Here is a 14,674-nt window from a genome sequence, read left to right as displayed (position 1 = left end):
TCTGGCTGCCCAGCCCCCATTCCTGGGGCTGCTCTCGCCATGGACTTGCAAGTCCAGTATAACCCATGTGCCACTGGGGTGTTCTTCCTGGTCAGGGGTGTTTTCCTCTGCCTGGATGGTCCTTCTCAGGTGGTGTTGGCCAGCTCGGCTGCATGGGTTCCCTGTCAGCACCAGCCCAGTGCTACGGTACCAGGGCAGTGGGCTTGGGGTCTCGTGCAGCGCGTTGTGAGAGTGCAGCAGGGCTGACTTTCCCTCCTTGCTTTGGAAGCCGTTATTTGCCATTGTTTGCAATCTCAGCACCAAAAAGCAGAGGTGAAAGGAGTTATCCTTAAAGGAAAATAGTAAACATTTTCTTTTTCAATAACCCCTCTTCAGGTATTTCCCTCTGCTGTAAAAGCTGCGTCTCAGTGGGACCCTCTGCTGCTGTTACACCCTCTAAGCTGTTTTCCAGAGCACTTTCCATAACTGCTGTCAGCTCCAGTGATGGATCTGCAGGGAAAGGCTCCTCAACTGGGCACCACTGAGCCCAGTCTCCCGTCCTCCACTGCCTCCTCCTGCTGCCCCAGCGCTCCCCAGTGCTCTCCCCTATGCTCTGCGACACCTCCATGCGGGTCAGCAGACGCAGGAAAGAGGAGCTGGTCCCGATGGGAGAGAGAGAGAATCATACAAATGCAAAGAAACAGCATTATGCACTGCCAAACTTGATCTTGATAAGTTTCCATGGGCTGTTACAGGCAGATAGCCGGGAGGCTGCCATCCAGGAGCATGCAGTTTATCTGCTGTCTGCCTTTATTAGCTTTTCTCATTTACTCCTGGGGTCCAGCAGTGCTTATCTGCACTGGAAAGTTAATTTGGGATAAGATAAAGAGCAGCTGAAAGCACGGTAGCAATTCCAGAATAACCACGCAGATTAAACCAAGTAGGAGCAAGGCTGTGATTTGTCCTACCATTTTTGGCACCAAGAGTCAGTACCGAGAGGCTACATCCCAGAGGGTCCCTGAGCTCTCCCATGCACTGGGTCACCCTCCAGGAGTGCTTCTCCCTCCCCTCGACTAAAAAAAGGCATTTAATGTCTTAAATGTGGTGCCAATAAGTCATTTAATGACATATTTTTTGGGGACCCAGTCATGACTTGATGCATTGTCTGAAGAGATGCTGTGAGCAGTTGACAGTGAATTGCTGCACACCTTCTGCCATGTAGGAATTGCACAGGGACTCCTGCTGTAGCTAAGAATAGCAGTAATATCCATCTGAACCCAAACCTCATCCTGAAGCTTCATTAAAGGCCTCTGTAAGTCTTTGACTCTTTTCCAAAAGGAAAACTCTTTTAAATTGCTACGTTGCAAGAGTTACAGTCGCACCTATAATGAGTGTTTGGCATCCATCGCTGCTGCCTTTGGTACAGATGTTTTCCAAAATATCTGAGATTCAGTCAAAAGGATATCTTGCTCTCCCCAACCACACTTTCTTTTCTTTAACTGAATCCAATTTTCTAGCTTGTTTGCTTGCCCCTTAATTTTTAACTCTTTGAGTAGTATCCACTTAAAAAAAAATACTTAAAATTCAATGTCACTTGTAAGCTGAGAGCTACAAGGATTGAATGCTGCCTACTTATGACCTCCTTGCCAATTAGCACTCTGTTATTCACAGATGATGATACAGTAAGTATGAAGGAAACAGTATTATACCTCTTGTAAACAGATTTTTCTGTTTGGGTGCTGCCACTTCTATGGCATAGACTGGTGAGTTTGTGCCTATAAAGTTAGTATTATTTTATTCAATTTATGGTCTCCACTTGTGCCTGATTATGTGTCTGGAGGATTTCAGTTGAGCAGACTTCACATGTTCCACTATTGAATACACCTGGGTTTCTTTTGATCATTTTTTATGTTGCCGAGTTTCAACTTTTATATAGCTGAGCTGTTCGTAATCAGAGTCTTATTCTGCTCCTTACTACACAAATAAAGAGAGGTGTGTGGTGCCGGCCTCAGGGACTTGCAGGCCGGCACGGTGCAGAGGAACGTCCACACAGCAATTTTGGGGGAGAGACCCCCAAATGCAAATGCGGATGCAATTAAATTTGGGATCAGGTGTAGCCTGGCTGTCTGGCTCCACTGACTCCTTAAGGATGGATAAAACCCTGTAGATTTGCAGACATCTCCATTAATTAACTTCTTGGTAAAGGAAAAAGAGTTTCTTCTTGTTTCCCCTACAGGGAATATTTTCTTAGTGCTGCTTTCTATTTAGCATGATGCTGTTGGGGGAGAGACAGCACAGTCATTGCACAGGTATCTGTTCCCATGTGCCACCACATTAGGAGAGCTTAATTCCCAGGACCTGGCTGGATAAGCCTGGGTTGCCAGGATTTTAGGCTGTGAGGTTTGTTGCTCCAAGGAGCGACAGGTAGCGATGAAGCAATGTGGGATGGGGTGTTCAATGTAAGTGAGGACCAATATGAGTCAAGACTATATGTATTTTCCTAATTAGAGAAAGTTCTGTTTCCTTCCTTTGCAGACAGTTTTCCAGCAGACTGTGTGTCTCTAGCTGTAGATGGAAAAGCAGCAGCAAAGTGCAAATGCCACGAGACTGATTTAATAACTCTGTTAAACTTCAGGGAGAGCAGAAAGAGCCAGAGCTGAGGAAAACCTGCCATCAGATTTCCCAACCAGCTTCCCAGACCTGGAAGAGGCAGATGGACACCTGATCTTTCAGCCATGTGGCACGGCTGAATTTCCAGGCCTCTTGAGATGTCTCCTCCTTGCTATTCTCCTCCCTCCATTTCCCTTTGGAAATGCATAAATCCGTCACAGACCTAACTGTGACAGTGTATTAGATGCTGTTGGTGGAGGCATGGGGGTTCAGATCTTCAGGGGGGGCTCCCCAAAGTGTCCCTGTAAGAGCGTACTCAAGTCCACTGAGCAGCTGGTGTTTGCAGTACCAAATCGCAGCTTATTGCTCAAGTAGCCTCTGCTGGAAAGGAGCTGAGTCGGGAGCCTCTGGCACCCCAGGGCCAGGCAGGAGTCCTCCTGGGGGTAGGTTATGTGCAGACCCCTGCCTGCTGGTGTGGCTGGGCTAGCCTGGGCCACCAGTGGTGCAGCGCTGAGGACAGGGACTGGGTCTCCATCCAGACCCAAACCACAGCCAGGGCTTCGTCAGGAGCCTCCATGGAGCCCCATGGACACATCAGGGCTCAAAGCTAAAAGGGAAGTTTTAATTGCACTTTAAACTCATTGCGCAGTGTCTGATGCCACTTGAGGTAGATATGTATAACTGCTGCCTTGGATTATGTTTTCACTGGAGTGGTTTTTCAATCCACAGTGTGATATTGTATCTCTCACGGCTGTTTGTGATGACCACGACCCCTGGAAGACCTAAAGTACCAATGCTTTTTTTATTTTTTTTATCTGAATGAACTTGTTAGCCTGTAAACGCTGTGAGTGGAAAGCCCTCGTGGCCTGCCACGAGTGCTGGTGATAGATGGGCAAATGAAAGCAGTGAATTAAATGGTCCATTTGATCATTTTCTAACACTGTTGCAAATAAAACACCTTTATTGTTTCCATGGCAGATGCTTTCCACTTATGATGAATTGATTATGTCAGGTTGATTTATATTTTCTCCCTCTCCTGTTCCTCCTCTTTGTAGGCCAGATGATGTGATGCTGAAGCGCACCCATGATGAGACTGTCCTCTTGCACTGCTTCCTCTGGCCTCTGGTTACGTTCCTGGTTGGAGTCCTCATCGTTGTCCTGACCGTCTGTGCCAAGAGCTTGGCTGTCAGGGCAGAGGCAATAAAAAAGAAGAAGCATTTGTAAACGGCAAGGCTCCTGATGGAAAAGAAAAACCTGCAAGAAGGTCTCAAGTGGGGCAACGACACAACTGCAGGTCTGCAGGGCGCCCGGCTGTTCCTCCCTCCAGTGTCTCATCTGACAGTGGAGTTGCTCTTGCCTCAGGATTGTTCTTGGGAGGGTGCCCCATGAAATATCAGCTACTTGCATCTTCTACTATGACAGTAAATAATTATATTCTACCAAAAAAATATCTACACTGCACCAAATATGCTGTATGCTGTTAGTCCTGAACAGCAGCTACCCAGGTCCTAGCAGTATTGAGAGACAGTTTATAAAAACCCCTGATGTTGCTCATTTCATCTCCACAAAGTGATCTTTACTGTTGTTTAATATTTAAAATATTTACTTTACAATAGACTGTATTTCCAAAATAATGAAGTTTGGTTGTTTTGGGTTTTTTTTTTTAAGCTTTGTTTGTTTTGGGGTTTTTTTTTAAAGATTTAAGACAAAAATAACACTGTGTTGATTTTGGTTTTTTTCACTGTGTAGAACTTAATTTTAAAAATTGAAACTTTAACTTCTGTCTAGACAAAATCTTTCATCACCACCTGTTCATTGTGAAGAAATGTAGAAATCTCTCAGAAATACTTCTCCAAAAAATGAAACAGTTATTGGAAAAGGTGATTAAATACTGGATCTAATTTTATTGTCTCAGTGGTATTCAGTCCCTACAGTTTTTCTTGTCCCCTCTCAGTTACCCTCTTCACCAAAATGCTCTCAGGCTGTGAGGAGCAGGGATTTGGAGTGGTTTTACATGAATATGTTTTACCAGCGGTTTCCCCAAATCGTGGAGTGCCTGAGCGCTTGCTGAGGGGACCCTGTGAGCCGTGGTGTCACGCACGTCACCGGGCTCCAGGAATGGCCAGAGAAGGACATCAACTCTTTGTAGGGCTGTGGGTGTTTGCTGCTGAACTGCCTGTCCCACTCATGCCGGCCCCATGCAGGGTCCCTCCGAGGGGATGTTCCAGAAAAGGCAAGGCAGGCTGGGCACGGCATCTCGCTGGGTCACCTCTCTCTGCTTGTCCCTGCAAATTGCTGTGTACAACGGGAGAACTGGCCCTCGTCCACTTGCTCAGTGCAGAGATTTCTGTATGTCTGGCAGTTTCCCCGAGCACATCTGAGACCAGAGTAGCTTCATGGCACCCGTCCTCTCCCCCGCAGGGCCGTGCACCCCTGGGACCAGCTGTACAGCTTTGCAGGGCTGGCACGCAGCGGAGAAGAAAAGCCACGTGGCTCAGTCAGGAAAGCATGTGATTACTGGCAAAGCATTTTAATTTACATTAACAATTCTGCAATTCTAACCATACTGTTCATTGTACTAATCTCTGATATTCTTAGTATTATGTTTAAATACTTTGTGTTTCGTTGTGATTTTAACACATAGGAGAGGTATTTCCTGAGGACGAGGAAAGTGCTAGATTTGAAAGCCTGAAATCTTTGTTGGTACAAGGCGCGGTGACAAACCTGCTTGTATTGCTCAGTCTCCATCTCGGATTAATCGTATTGTGCATTTAAGAATTGATTTCCGTATGGCTTCTTATTTTGTAAACTTGTACGTGTTGTGGGCGTCATGGTGCCCAGTGATGAGGGCAGCAGGGCGGCTGGAGGTCATTCCCCACTCCCCTGCTTACTTGCTATCTATCTTTCGGAGAGTCCTCTGGTCCCGGTACACTCCAAGATAGCTGTTCCTTCGAAGGAAGTTAAGGAAATCTGTTTGTGGAGGTGGGAACTTGATGCTTCTTGGCTAGTTAGTCTGTATGAAAGATCTGATTACTGTTGGTTGCACATGTTCAAGCACTTCCAGTTCTGTGGATGAAAAGTGCTGCTTGCACGAAAATTTCCCAATTCTCTGTGTTAAACATCACCCCTTTGGAGGTGTTGTCAGGCTCACACGGGTACCCTCTGTCTCAGCCTGCTGAAAAGGATAGCACTGGATATACCGGATGAAGAGAGGTTGTGAGTGCTCAGCCTGTCGGATGAAAGCCTGCCGACTCCTGGAAGTGCTGTCCTGTGAAGGACATAGCGTTTCCTTTCACTCGCGTCTCGCTGCCATAGCCTTGCTCTCAGCCTCTGCGATTCGCTTGCCTTGGCAACCCACAGAAACATTGCACACGTGTGTCTGGTCTGGGGGTGTTGGTTACTATGCATTTTTTTTATATATGTTGCTTTTCAACACTCTGCAAATCATAGAAAGCTGCCGCTTGTGGGGTGGTTTGGTTATCTGGGTAAGGTGGTGGCAAGTTCCCCTCCTCTATTTCCTCTTGGTAACTTCTTACAGATAAGGGGAATAATCCTGATTTTCTGCATATATACATCCTTTGTTTTCCCAAGGGAGAAGGAAATAACATGGTGACACAGATTCATCATGGATTTTTAAGCCAGTAGCTTGGGGCTCACAAATCCAGATTAACAAAATCCTCTCTAGCTTTGCTCCTGAAGCTTTTGTGACTGAATCGTGCAGCTGGTTCTCCGAGCAAAAGGCAAGAAACAAACTGACTTGATGTAGCTCTCTTGATTGGCAATCATATCTTTAAATCTATTAGAAATGCCGTTTGCAAAGGCCTCTGGAAGTAAGTAATGGTTACAAAGATGATATTAAATCATTTTGCAGAGAGATTAACATCCTAAATTAAACATCTAAATTGGCGTGCAAAGGCAGGCAGTAAGTATTTCCCTGGCTTGGTAGTATGTAACGCTGAGGGGGAAAAAAATAATCCTAAAATTCACCCGTCTGTCCCAGCCTGCACCTTGCTGATTTGGAAATGTCTTTCTAATCCCCACAGTTGATCGTGGAAGCTGGGGATTTCCTTCTAGCAGATTATTCACTGATTTCCCCCTTAGCTTTCTGGATTTCCAGTTTTTGCAGTGTATTCTCTGAAGTGTATTTGCAGCCAGAGCGGCTGCTTTTTTCCAGAGCCATCTGCAGAGTCAACTTCTGCATTTCGTTCAATATTTATATGCTATTGCTTTGAGGAATTTTGTTCCATCATGCTGTCTGCTGCTCCACTTCAGTAAGACCTGCCTTCTCTTTCACGTATTGCAATTAAATAATTTTGTTTATACAGTATCTTTCTCTGTTAGCTTCTTAGGCTCATTTTTAAAAGTTGAAGTAATAGGAGTATTTTTTGTTGCTGCTTTGTGTGTTTCTGTGTTGCCAGTAAAAGATGAGATTTCATAACGCATTAGAAAATTTAGCTACTGAATGAGGGGCTTAATTCAATGCTTGGAGCAGCTGAGGGATGTCATGGGGGTATCCAGGGGCATTTTTAAAGATCATCACCTATCACTTCTGGTGTAAACGTAGCCCTTTGACAGGGGTCCAGCACAGTCTGCTGGATTTGGAGGGCTTTTACTAGCGGGGCTCTTCGGTAAGCGCCGCAGGATGAAGCTGGGAGGCGCGGTGGAGACGTAGCGCAGGTCTTAGTTTCCAAACTCGCACTTCCATGTGTGTTTTGAGCGATTTGTCCTAGATCGAGCAAAGATGTCTGCGAGGTGTGAGAGTGCAGAGCTCTCCATGCATCTGCTGCCTCGGCTCAGCCCGCCGCTGCCCACCCCAGCCCTGGTGCTGCTGCCCGCAGGGTTTCCCCGGCTGCTGTTCACCTCCAGGAGCCCTCCGCTCCCGAGCCAGGGCTGCGGTGTCATCCCCACAGGAGCAGGGATGTCTACAGAGGGCCATCTCGGCTCATTTCACGTGTTGCATGAAAGGATCTGTCGAGCATGTGTTATCCCGTCAGAGTCCAGCTGGGAAATGTGAAAGGGGAAAGACCGGTTAATGTTTAAAACCCTTTCATAGATAAAGTGTAGGGATTAAGTAAGCTTGAGGAAGTGTCTAATACAGGTTGCTAGGGGTTTAGGCCTTACTTGAAAAATTAAAACTATTTTAAAGTGGGCAGTCGACACCTGTGTGGGTCTGGTACGACGGCGGGACAGTGTGGATTGCCTGTTAACAGAAGGAACGTGCTGTGCAAGCATCTTTGCTCAGCATTGCAAATATGGGATCTGCCTGCCGATTCTGTGTTTCTGCAAACTTCAGCCTAAATGGCCAAAAGTATCTTAAAGCCAATAATAAACATGTGGAAGACGAGACACCTAGAACAGCGTTTAATAAGAAAAGAAAAGAACTCAGGCCATAGCTTATATTTAGGTAATCAGATGAAAGGAAGCACAGCAGAATTCCTAATTATGAAGCCTATTGTATCCTGCAAATATTTTCTTGCAGTCCCTGACAGAAATCCTATAGCCGGAGTTATCGAAAAATCAGCTTATTTCTGTGTGTGATTTCTCCGAGAATCAAAAGCTGCTTTTTTTTTTCTCAGCATGGAGCAGCTGCTATTCCTCCATTAACTTTCAATCAGAAACCAACCCCTTCTCTTTCTGGCATCTTAAGAGGTTGGTACGCTGATCTGTCAAGCTAACAATCTTCGCTGCAGAAAGCATGAGCGGGAAAATCTCCGAGGGAATACGTGTGCAATTAATCATACTGCCTTGTCAGGTCACAGACCCACTGAATGAATCAACCCCAAAGTTTGGTATTTGAGAAGCTGTGCAATTTTCTTTCTGGTTTGATATGTTAGCATGAACGCTGTCATTATTTGCACTGCATTTAATTTGCAGCTCTTTGGTGGTCTAACGGTTTAAAGTCTCATAAGCCAAGAAATCGCTTTGCATGCATTGGATGCATGGCTGGAGATGCAATAAGAAGAAAAAGAATAGCCCATTAAATTATATAGCTGTAATTTGGATATAGAGCTTTAATATAAAATATGTTGGCATAGCTGTAAAATTACATACACACCTACAATACACAAACAATTTCCAAACAGCACATACAGCAATCAACCTGAAATAACTCTCCCAGAAATGCAGTAAAAATTTCTTAATTCACCTTTGATATTGCATTAAAAAAAAAAAAGCAATCTGCCTGTAATTTAATTTAATGAGCTAATGCAGTGTCAAACATTACCTTACATAACTTTTTCAGAACTTTTCAGCTAACATAAGGTTTATCCCTTTATTTATTTGCATGCCAATTGCCATTCACTAAAAGCAGTTGGAAAAAATCAACTATTAAGCTCTTCCATATTACTGCTTGTTCAGCAACTGACAGCAACTGATGGTTTCTGAACAAAATACTTCAAATATTTGGACCACATACAGCAGGATCAATTCAAAAAGAGATGCGAGTAGCTAACGTTTTGTTTCAAAAGCCCCTGAAAAGCCAACTCTTAGGCCATTTCCATTCCCTCGCTGTGGGATTAGGACAAATCCAGACTTCAGATAAGGAACAATTTCTGATCACACGTGTCAGAGCACAAGCAAATATTGAAGTCTGTGTCTTTTCAATATACACACATGGCTGCATTTCAGTTCAATGCATTTCAATGCAAGAATGCAATTTCAATGCATTTCAGTGCAAGAAACACAGGTCCCTACGCCAACGGTTTGTGGGGCTGCAACCTGAATTTTGCAGGTCAGCTGCTCTGAGCAGAGCCACAGCCCTTCTCCACTTGGCAGGAGAGCAGCTCTTCCCCAGCCCCTTTACCCCCTTGCAGCAATCTGGTTTGGCTTTTTTTTACCCGCAGGAGACGGGGCAGCCGGGGGCAGAGCAGCTGCCCCCTCTTCACTGCCCTGCCCACCGAGGTTGGAGGCAGCATCATCACCAGGATGTAATATTTGGCATTTGCTGGAGGCCTGGATATTGGGAACCCTGCCAGGGTGTGGGGCTGCGGGGCAAAAGCATGATCCGGGGCTGTCGCAGAGAGAGAGCGCTCCCGCCTCGCAGGAGACGGGGCAGCCGGGGGCAGAGCAGCTGCCCCCTCTTCACTGCCCTGCCCACCGAGGTTGGAGGCAGCATCATCACCAGGATGTAATATTTGGCATTTGCTGGAGGCCTGGATATTGGGAACCCTGCCAGGGTGTGGGGCTGCGGGGCAAAAGCATGATCCGGGGCTGTCGCAGAGAGAGAGCGCTCCCGCCTAAAGGCAAACGCGAAACGCTGGAAGGGGCATGGGTTTGGCAACAAGGGAAATCTTTTGAGGAATTAAAAGGGCTGAACTATCTTTTCTTGCACTATTCCTCTGGCGAATAGTGTTTAAGACAAAAATTAGCTGTGAAATCTCAGGAAGTCTGTTTTTACGCAGGGGGGGACTAGTTTGGAAGGACCCAATATACAGCAGTCAGTACATCTAAATGGCACGTAGCCTAGATCCCAAACATTTTTTTCTGAAAAATCATGAAAAATTGGTCTGATACCAAAGGAAAAAAAAAAAAAAAAGGAAATTCTGGAGTTAGCTAGCGTCTCTTGCTTTTGATGGATTAATTTTCAATCCTTATCAAAAATATAAAGCGTATGCTATGAATCTCAAAGTATCCGGACAAGTGAATCACAGGCAGTAAATGGTTCTGGTGTATTAAAAGCAAATAGCCTCCTGTGAACTTTGCTGCTTTTTTACAGCCAAACTGGAGACTAATGGAGACATATACGGGAAGCAATACACGGTAGGGAGCATTTTAAATAATGCCTTGAGATCTTATTTAAAAAATTAATTTAGATCAGGCTGGCAACAAGCAAGGGGAGATTGAAAACGGGCTGCAGAACTGTCAACACAAAGCAATAATGAACAGCGAGATACCGAGCGCAGGTGTGGGGACGTGTCTTGGTAGCTTTATTCGTGATATGAAATGGCAAGGTAAAGGGCAAATTAATTGAATTTTTTAAAATATGCCAGTTCAGGATGTTTGCGAACTCCAGTTTGACAGGCAGGTGATTCAACAGCAAATATGAGGAGCTAAGAAGATTAGCAGAAGAATAAAATGTCTTTTCTGTTCCTGAAAAATACAAGGTAATAAATGAGGACTGGAGGGACAGAGCAAATATAATGTTTGGTGGGAGGAAACGTCTTGGCAAGCAAAAATGTGACTGTAAAGCGTTCAGATAGATACTAGACAGCATGGTGGTGTGATCCCCACTAGCTAACCCCAGCTTTGATGGCATTTAACTCTTGTGTTGGGCTGAAACCATAGCCTTTTCTCCAGTAGGTGTCACTTAGTGACTTCTTGGGGGAATATGGGGATACCACACTATTTTTTTTAACCTGTTTTAATGTATTTTTTTAACCTGTTTTGCTCAGAGCAAAGTGTATTTCCCATTCTTTTTATGTTGAAATTGCTGGGAAATTTAGAGCAGTGTTGCAAGGGATTTTTGCAGCAATTCAGGCAGTTTCTGGTGCCTGAGGCTGCATGTGGGGGGCAGCATGGGGGAGAAGGAGCTGAAGCTGGCAGAGCTTGGCAGCGTCAGCTCTTTCATTGCAGCATCAGGACCTTCACACTGGTTTTTCTTTCTAAAAAGCAATGTGTTTCTGCTGCAAATCCATGCAGGGCTGCAGAACCCCTGCCTAAACACTTTCCCAGGGGAAGGAGTTTGCACGACTGGATGCAGCAGGCAGGGCATTGCTGAGGCTGAACATCTTGAAATTCACTGGTGTCAATGTCAACGGGTTTGGGGTTAGGTTGGGTTTTCCTCCAGAGATACTTTGGGCATAAAACACATAAGCATGCACACAAGTCACTTGAGAGTAACCTGTTTTCCTTGCTTACAAGACTTGCATGCGTGCCCAAGGAGTTCTTGCTGTGCAAAGTTAGCAAAATTAAAGAAGGTTTAGGTAAAACTCCGTATTTCAAATCAGTTTCTAATGACCTACTGTTCAAATTATGTTTTGACCGATCTCAAAACTTTGTGGGAATTATTAATTTTTGTCCAGAATACCTGTAGCAATTTACAGCCCATTTTGTAGCAATAGGGGCTAATGTATGGCTGTATAGTGGAAGCTCGTTGCAGCGTTAACTGCGCCTCCAAGTAAGATGGATTGGGAATTGTTCCTTCCTTCCATCCTGCTATTGGAGGGATGCACATACTCTTTGATTTCACTCTGTTGCTTCTTTCTTCAACAGCCTTTCTCCAGGCACTCACATACATACGTATTCTGCAGTAAAGGTTTACCAAACTCATCATTATTCTGTATTCATGCACACTGAGCTGTCTCTCTCAATAATTACCTTTATAATGATCGAAGACATTCTGTACCAGCTTGTATTCCTCCTCGTTTTATTGTTCCTCTATCACTCCTGTCTAATGCTTCTTACGTTGCATTTTCAAGGTTGCTTTTATTAATAGCCAAAACAAAAAGGCAAAATAAAAGTGAAAAGCCAAATTGGTTAGTTTTATATTTATTTTGCAAAGACATATTAATTTTTTTGTTTGTTTGTTTGATGTACATTCTGTGCTCTGCTAAATAATCTTGAAGACTGTGTTGCCAAGTCAAGCATTGCTATTAGCAATAGTCATTATGTAGCTCAAAAGCATTCTGATAGTTTGGCCCTCTCCATTTAAACACTACCTATTATCCCCTATGAAATCTGAGAAAAAAACATGTAAGAAGTGCTGCAGCCTTTCTGACAATGAAGGGTTTGCTTTCCCTTTCAAGAGCGTACATTTCTGGCAAATGTGCCGTATTAAAATCTGCTCCGTCCTTGGGTGAGGAAGAAGAGGGCTGGCAGCAGTTATTTTTCATAGCGTCTTTGAAACAAGGATTTTAATTGGACCATAGGTCTCCTCACATCCCTGGGAAGTGAGAATTTCTTTTACAGGCAGCTGAACTGCTGCCTACCGAGGTTAGGTGTTATGTGCAGGGTTGGACAGTGAAACAGAGATGGATATGAAATGCAGGGATCGTGGTTCCTCAGTCCCTACCCCAGCTGCTAGCCCAGTTTCTCATCCTTTGCTGAAAACATCCGCAAGAAGATGGAGGTTTTGTGGTGGGATTCAGCATTTCTGCACATCAGCAGCCCCGTTAAATGCTAATAATGCACTGGGGGAGCCGGCTCTGCAGGCTGGGATGTGCGATTGCGAGTGATGGCACTTGCTTCTGCTTCCACTGCAAGCGCTGGATGCGAGTTTGGCACTGAAGCGGTAGCTTGCCGTGCTAGCGGGGGATGGTACTCGCACTTCCTAGGGAAGGGAGACAGCTTTTCCTTCCCTTCCTCCCTCCCCCGGTCGCTGTATCCCTTACTGTTCCTCTGAACAATGCCCTCGCAGTTTGATCTAATTTTCTTTGAACTTCAGGCACTGCATAACTCATACTTTTGCCTGTTATTCCTTCCCTAAACATCTGCCATTATTTATCCGGATGGTTTAAACTCTTTATGTTCAATTTATTAGTCTCTCTGAGAATTACCTCCAGCTTTGTGTGGAAATATACTCAGCGGTGGAAACAGCTGCCAGCCGTAGGGCTCCCCTACCTCCTCTCGTGACGGTTTTCATTACAACAAGGCGATCTCCAGCACCATTTCAGAGGGTGGGATTTGATGACCATGCCATTTTCCTGGAAAGAGGCAGCAGCCCCATCCAACACAAGCTAGCACAATCTCTTTTACCATCTAACTTTTGAGTAAAGACGTTTTTAATGCTGATCCAGAGGCAGATGCCATTGGTAAACCGCTTTCCTCGGCTATGTCAGCAAAAGAGCTCCCTTTCTCCTTTCCCGCTGGGCGTGCAGCAGCCGGGAGGCAGCGGTGGGCTCCCACAATGTGGTGCTTCACCAGCAGGTCTGGGGACAAGGCATTCATGCTGCCAGCAGCTGTGGCACCTGGTCCTTGCCCAGCCCTGCCTTGTCGAGTTCATGCCATGGTCTTAAAGGTAAGGAGGACAGTGGGAGAATGGACTTAGAGCCTCACATAGATCAATTAATGATCTGCTTTTTTTTGGTGTCATTCTCCTCTACTTTTCAGATTAGTGCTAGGCTAAACCGCTTGCTTCAAGATCCCAGCTTGCCCAAATCCCATATTTCCTACCATTGACATTTACCAGGAACCATGGTTAGGTCGCACCAAGTAGTGTGGCAAATTAGCCCAGCCACAACGTTCGGGGGAAAGCTTGATTTTAATACTTATTCGTGAGTATCAAGTTGGAGGCTAGAGGTCCATTCATTTCTTCTGGTTAAAGGCCATTGCACAAGCAGCCTTTGAAGTTCAATTACTTCAAGGCCCATATACCACCCAAATCTGCCTGTGTCTCTGCTGTAAGGTTTAAAATGCACCACTGTTTTCTATAGCATCTTGCATGCCATCTGTTTTCCAAATCACTTTCCTCAGCTGCATAATTTAATTACCAAGATAAGAACTAGAGGGGGGAGGATATGGAGATGTAGGTAAGGGAAATTTGTTTGTGAAGTCTCTGCACCCAATTCTCCCTTTCAGACTGCAGGTACTGGAAGACGTAAAGTGGCATTTCAGGAGCAAAGGGGACCTGGGCGCACACTGACAAGACCCTCAGCTTCCCCCTCTCCTTGGAGGAGGTCCATGCAGGGAACAGAGTCCCACCGCATGGGGGTTTCGTGCGCTTGGCATAACACAGGACATGAACCAATATCCATCCTTCTCCTGCTGTCCAGAGCTTTTCTTTCCCTTTCTCTGGTCCCCTCTTCTTTGAGGCTGGTTCCCAGTCATCAGGCATACTTGCACCTATGGGAAAGCCAGGGTTAGATCCACTTTTTTTCAAATCCATCATTCCTGTTCCTCACAGATGTAGGTGGCAGGTTGGGGACTGAGCTGGGTTGGAGTCTCATTTTCTGGGGGCAGCCTGGCGGGACTTGTGAGGGGTAGGTGAGGCTATGCCAGAGCAGGTGGGCTAAGGGAGCTGGGAAAGGCCCGAGAAGCAAAAAGAGCAACGTCTGACAACCTATCCCCTGCCCGCCTGCAGCTGCATGAAAACTTCAGACACTCTCTTGTGCAGCAGACTGGGGAGATTAAAAATAGCCATTTGTTTTTG

General features: G+C 45.4%; 1 protein-coding gene across 1 annotated transcript in view; it reads left to right on the top strand.

Moving 5' to 3' along the window:
* KCNMB4 (potassium large conductance calcium-activated channel, subfamily M, beta member 4) overlaps positions 1 to 3,813 on the top strand; it is a 19,293-nt gene extending 15,480 nt beyond the window's left edge. Inside the window, exon 4 of the mRNA XM_009327670.1 lies at positions 3,645 to 3,813. Within this exon, the coding sequence (XP_009325945.1) occupies positions 3,645 to 3,813 (169 nt within the window). The remainder of the gene's footprint in view (positions 1 to 3,644) is intronic.
* The last annotated feature ends 10,861 nt before the right edge of the window (positions 3,814 to 14,674 follow it).

The sequence above is a fragment of the Pygoscelis adeliae genome, unplaced genomic scaffold (assembly GCF_000699105.1).
Source record: "Pygoscelis adeliae isolate BGI_AS28 unplaced genomic scaffold, ASM69910v1 Scaffold113, whole genome shotgun sequence".
NCBI lineage: Eukaryota > Metazoa > Chordata > Aves > Sphenisciformes > Spheniscidae > Pygoscelis > Pygoscelis adeliae.
This window is presented reverse-complemented; position numbering and strand designations above follow the sequence as displayed.